The sequence below is a fragment of the Parus major genome, chromosome 15 (assembly GCF_001522545.3).
Source record: "Parus major isolate Abel chromosome 15, Parus_major1.1, whole genome shotgun sequence".
Lineage (NCBI taxonomy): Eukaryota > Metazoa > Chordata > Aves > Passeriformes > Paridae > Parus > Parus major.
In genome coordinates this window covers 46,729-52,728 of record NC_031784.1, presented here as the reverse complement: position 1 = coordinate 52,728, position 6,000 = coordinate 46,729, and the positions used below count along the sequence as shown (strand labels likewise).

Here is a 6,000-nt window from a genome sequence, read left to right as displayed (position 1 = left end):
ACTTCAGTTCAGCTCACCCACAAGAAGCAAGGTTTCCCTGCCGATTCTCTTTAACCAATTTCTGTCAGAAAAAGCAGCACCTAGAAGCAATTTTTCATCTCTGTCCATTCTTCGTTATCTCCACTTATTATTTATCTTAAAACAGAAACTTCAATTTTATTTGTACAAACCTCAAATTTAAAAATCATTTGCAAAGCTGTTGAGTGTATTAACATGCCAGTAGGAACTGGGGAAGGCAGATGCTGAGTAGGAAGTACATGTTCATCCTGAACTAGCAGGAGCTGGAGTTGTCAGGATGTCCCCTGCCATCTGGCCTGTTGGAGCCTGTGGCAGATTCACAGCTCTCGAGGGAGGACACGCTGTAGACGCCATAGGATATCATTATGCTGTTTATGGGGACAAGACAGACATTTGTCTCGATGAGACGGGATGTCAGTCGGGGATGCTACAACCACGCGGTCTTTTTCATAGCCCCTTAAAAAACTCGGAGATGAAGCTGGTACTTACAGAAATGTTGATGTTTAGAAAAAAAAAGCCGTGTCGGAACCCTGAAGGTTTTCAGCCAGATACCAAAACGCGAGGGAACTGAACCCGTTGCTGCCCGCGCGGCGCAGGGCGAGCGGGCCAGGATTGCCATCGGCGCTCGGCGCTGCGCCGCGACCAGACCGCGCTTGCGAGCCCCCCGACGTCGGCGGAGCCCTGACACCGCCTCCCTCATTAGCATCCCTTCCTCCTCCGCCTCCGCCGGCCGGCCGCAGAGGGGTGCGTGGCAGCGGCGCCGGAGCCGCGGCGGCTCTCGGCAGCAGCAGCAGCTGCCACTGCCGAGCCGCGCTCTGCTCCGTGCCAGCGCCAGCAGCAACTTTGCCGCTCCGCAGGCTGCAGAAGCAGGGCGGTGTGACAGCGCACCCGGCAGCGGAGCCTCCCCGACAGCGCGAAGCAGTGCGGAGCGGAGTCTCTCCAGCCTCCCTCCCCGGTGGGGCGGAGCGGATCCCCCCCTCCTCCATCCTCGGCGGAGCAGCGCGGAACGGAGTGGAGCCCCCCCCCCACTCCGCCTCGCTTCCTCCTTCCCTGCCTTCTTTCCTCTTCAGCGGCGGCCGCAGCCCGGGGCGGAAGCGCGAATGCGGCGCGGAGTCCGGCGGAGCCCATCGAGGGGCCGGGGCCGGGGCCGGACGCCGCGAAGAGCGGGGGGATGCTGAGCCCCGCCGCCCGGCACCGCGCCCGCCGCCGGGAGATGCTCCTCATGTTCGCGCTGTGGCTGGCGTGGCAAGAAGCGCCCGCGGCGCCGACCCCCGCGGAGGAGGACATCACACGGGGAGTTGTGAGTTACCGGCGGCCCCCGTTCCTCTCCGCTCCCCCCTGCTCCCCCCTCCCCCGCCACCCGTCTCGCCGTGTTCTCCCCCACCTTCGGGCATCGCCGGCCCACGCGGCGCTGGGCAAGCTTCGGCTGCTGAATACATTCCCTGGTGCGCCCCGCTGCCCGGTACTCCCTTTGCCGCCAGTGCCTTCCATCCTGCTCCGGCTGATCGGGCCCTTTTACACCTAGTGCCCCCTCCAGCATTATCTACGTGGTGCCGCTCATTGCAGCTGGTGCCCCCCCGCGCAGACGGAAGGGTCTATTTATCCCCCCTGCACCCAGTGCTCCCCACCCCATACCCTCTGTACCGAGCCCTTTGGAAGTCAGAGTCCCCCTCCCTAGCACCCAGTGAATCCCACTGCACACAGTGCATGGTGCATGTCCTGCACCCCAGCCTGGTGCCCCAACTTTCTCCCAGCCCAGCATCTTACGGCCATGGCCTCACCAGCTTTCATACATGGATGGTGATTTCTCAAGCGTTGAGAAAGGGCTGGCCTGTGTCGAGGGCTCCCTGCCTGCCGTGGAGCCACACAAACTCCAGCAGCAAGCAGGGTAAAACGGCACGTTTGGAGTCAGAGCGATCCTCTAGGACTGAGACATGCCTTGTGGATGTGTTAAGGGCTGCTCTGTGCCGGCAGTAGCTGGAGGGTTGCCTTCGTTGCGGGAGTCTGCATCGGAGCGCGGATGCAAGGAGCGCGGGCATCCTTGTGGTCCTGCTTCTTCCCTCATAGGTGCCTGCTTAGTCCGCAGGTATATAACAGGTTTTAGCGGTCATGGAGAGCTTAGGTCATGTCTCTGCCAAGTCGCGGTGCCAGCAGGTCTATAGAGCTTCACTCCCCTGAGAAGAAATTAAGGTTTTCCTCTTGGAGGGGTAAAAGTTTATTGTAGTTTATACCAGTTGTAGCTCAGAGACACCCCACCACTACCTCAAACCTGCGTCTCAGAAAGCTAGCTGTGGCTGGGTGTGGGTGTAGGGTCCTGCGACTGGACCTGCCAGTTCATAGAAATTCCCTGAAATTCAGTGAATTTCAAATGCTGCCATTGCACTGCTGTGAAGGTGGGAGGGAGGAAGGGTTTGCAGCAGGGCAGGGTTATCTAATGAGCAGGGCTCACTCAGAGCAGTGCACCAGGACATTGCCTCCACCACCGAGGCTCTAGCTCCGAGCGTGTGCTTCGGCTCAGACACCTGGCAGGGAGGACTAAGCCTATCGTTTCCCATCTGTTCCTAGGAGAATAGAAAACGTAGTGAATATAAAGTATACCCACATCATTATGATGCATTCACTTTCCTCTGTAACCAGATGTTAGAGCTGGAATTAATATTTCATGCAAACAGCACACAAATTGATGTTTTCTGCCCCAATCAATTTAACTCAAACTTTGTCTTTGACCTGCTTTTACCCTCGCTAGCAAATATGCTGCACTCAGCTTTTACAGGGTAAATGTTAATACTCAAGAGGCTTATTAGTTACTGATGACAACTTTCAGGCATTAAGGTTCCTTTTTAGTCCTGGAGTAGATTTGAGCACTCTTTCTAAACCCTGCTATAGAGCTGGGACTGTTGGGCAAAGCAGAAGATGCTGGGGATGATGGTGATAGAGCAGAAGTGAATTGCAGAAGAAGGGCATTACATTAAACCAAGACTTATTTAGGCTAAGAATCCAATGTTTAGGGTGTGTGATTGGTGTCAGGGTTCTGTCTCCTTCCTGTGGATGTGATTGCTGGGGCAAAGAATCTCTCCAGCTTGAGACAGCATTGGTAGGTTTCTAAAGGGATTGAATGTAAATCAGGTTTATGATTATGCACTCTACTAAGCAGCAGGGAGCATAGAAGCCAGATATTTTCAGAGGTTTTGTTAGAAAAACTATCCACTTTACAAAGCAACAATGAAATTAAAGGTCTGCGAGGCATTTCAATCAAATATTTGAAATCTAAGTAGCATGACACTGTGGCAAATAGAAAGGTCTGCTAACCTTGGAAAATTGTATCCAGCAATTCTCTGCAGTAAGCAGAGCACAATGTCAACAGAGCTTTTATATCCCAAATGCTTGCCCCTTGCAACCTAGAGGTTTTCAGTGCTGAGCTGGACTGTGTCTCTGAGCTCTGTCCTCTGCTCCGCTCCTGCTTGAAGTTTATTCTAAATGAAACAGTGGTGCTGAGCCAAATTAAAGTTCAGCACAATGAAAGAGGGCTATAATTCAAAGGCAGTTCTTGTTAGCAGTTCTTGTTAGCTGCCTGGAGTAATATAACATGGAATGCTTCTCCAGTTTTCATTACTAGTGGAATATCCTGCCCAGTGTATAAATCTAACTTGAATATTAATGTCTTTATTGTTCTCCATTAGCTGCCCTGTCAAAGAGAACGTAAAATAGCAGATGGAACAGAGCTTGAGTGATTCCTTTGAATTTTAGTACGCCACTTTTGAGATTTATGACTTTGCATTTTGCACTGCTGCCTTTACAGTAAACCCCCAACCCCTCCTCACCACAGCATTCACAAATTGCATCTTTTTATGGCTGTTGAGCTCGGACATCTCAGGGGTGCAGGCAGCAAAAACTTCCTATACGCTAGTAGTAACTTGGTAACGAGAGCTCTCACTTCACTGGGCTTTGTACCCAGTCTGGGAGAAGGTCTGCCTTCAAGCTGTGCTTTTCAGAATAGCTGGCGTGTGTAGTCTGAGCACCAAAGGTGTTGACCTGGAGACTGTTTTGGCTGCTTTGTAAGGGAGCCTGCTGTTCCTGCAGACAGCTCCTGCCCACTGGGCTGCGTTGCTCTTGTGGGGACATGGCTATGCAGGGCAAAAGCTGTGGCTTGGGGATAGACTGATGCCTGAGGCTGGGCAAGCTTGGCCCCGAGGGAGATGCTTTGCCTTAGGGAGTTGCTTTGCCTGGCACAGAGGTTGCCAGACAGGAGTTGTCAGTGGGGTGGTGGTGACGGCTTCAGTGAAATCATCCTGTGTGGACATGGGCTCTGGCATCAGCAGCTGAAGGATGCAGGAGTGCCAGGAAAGTTTTAGTTTGGTGACAAGAGCATGGGTGAAACAAAGAAGAAGGCTTCTTCTTGACTTTGTGGCCAGGGGTGAGAGGGAAAGTCTGTGTATGCCCTCAAGGCATTTATCCAGCTGGGGATTCCTGGGGGCTTGCGTATGCACAGCCTCCTGCTCACAAAGCCCTGTCTGTGTTGTTCCCAGAGAAGTTGCTCCTAAGGGTTGGAGGCATTTGCATTCATCGATGGAGACCGGGGACCTGCATCCCTCTCTGCCGTTTTCCCAAGTGGCTCTTTGTTTAGGGCAGGGCCCTCGCCTTTGTGGCCGCTTCTCATTTGAATGACAAGGATGCATTTGTGAGCAGAGAGAACCCTTCGAGGCTGTGCCCCACCCCTCACTCCCCCTTCCTCCTGGCTGGCTGTGGTGGGCTAGGGAAGAGACAGAGGTTCCTCTGTGTCCCCACATTAGGGAGCAGAGAGCAGAGGGACAGGAGGAACAGCAGTTTCCTATTAGTGTGTGCCCTACATCTCCCAAGTGCCAAATTTCAGAGTAGAAGCCAGCCCAAGACTCATCCTTGGTGTTTCTGGAGTGCTTTCCCAGCCCTGACCAGGGTATGACCATCCTGGTGCTGTCACCGACAGCTGCCCATGTGCCACATTCTGGTCCAGCTGCCCTCCTGCTCCACCCTGCCCAGAGTCAGCCAAGAACTCCCCGAAACTTCTGCATTTAAGTACCCAGTGGGGCATGTCCCTGAGTGATGGCTTAGCTCCTGGTGCAACGCTTGGGGTTATCAGCCTCTTAAAATAAAATCGTTGTACAAATGTAGGTTGTTCCATGTATCAGGACAAAGTACCATACTTCTTCTGTTTCTGCTAATGGGGAAATTAAAAATTGATAATCCCAGTTGGAGCTTCATTCAGCCTTCTAAAATTGCAAGTCTTTAAGGACAGAATGCTTAACAGGTTCCCTAAGCTGCCTTGGAGAGAGGAGCTTTGCTTGGCCCCTCTGCCATTAAAGCACTTCATGCCTTCCCATATGGAGTAGTGCCCATCCCAGATCCACAAATTACCTTCAAGAAAGCTAAGCAACCATATTAAAAAAATAATAAAATAAAGTTGGTTACATTTTAAAATACCTCTTGAAGCCAAAGTACAATGCAAACTAAATTGACAAAAGGCTGTCTGGAAGCTTTCAAACAGCCAGGCTGCTGTGAAAGCATTTAATCTGGTATTAAAGCCCTGGTTGGTGTGAACCACTCTTTCCCTTTCAGATTTGAGACCTCCATGTACAGTAATGCAATTTCCTCCTGGGCTTGGTTGCTATTGTGGTGCCAGCCGTGGGAACTAGTCAGGGTAGTCAGGCGAAATTACCCGCTTTAATGAAATTCTGTCCTCGGGAAGTGTTCAGAGCCAATGGGTGAAACCCTGCTGTCACCAGGGACTTCCCCACAGTTGGTGCTGGGATGGAGCAGTGAGTTCTTGCTCTGGCCTCACTCTTCATCCTTGGTGCTGTGTTGGGGGTAGTAGTTCCTGGCTAGCAATTTCCCCCGCTCCCTTCCCTGGGGGCAGCATGTAGTGAGGCTGTACCTCCATCCTCTCCTTTTGCCCCTAAAGTCTCCTGAGGCAAAGGGAGATTGCCACCTGTGTGATTCAGCCTGGAT

The 6,000-nt window shown here is 52.5% G+C and overlaps 1 protein-coding gene across 1 annotated transcript in view; it reads left to right on the top strand.

Annotated features, from left to right (window-relative positions):
* The first annotated feature begins 748 nt into the window (after nt 1–748).
* MMP17 (matrix metallopeptidase 17) overlaps nt 749–6,000 on the top strand; it is a 41,962-nt gene continuing 36,710 nt past the window's right edge. Inside the window, exon 1 of the mRNA XM_015644426.3 lies at nt 749–1,318. Within this exon, the coding sequence (XP_015499912.1) occupies nt 1,190–1,318 (129 nt within the window). The 5' untranslated portion in view covers nt 749–1,189. The remainder of the gene's footprint in view (nt 1,319–6,000) is intronic.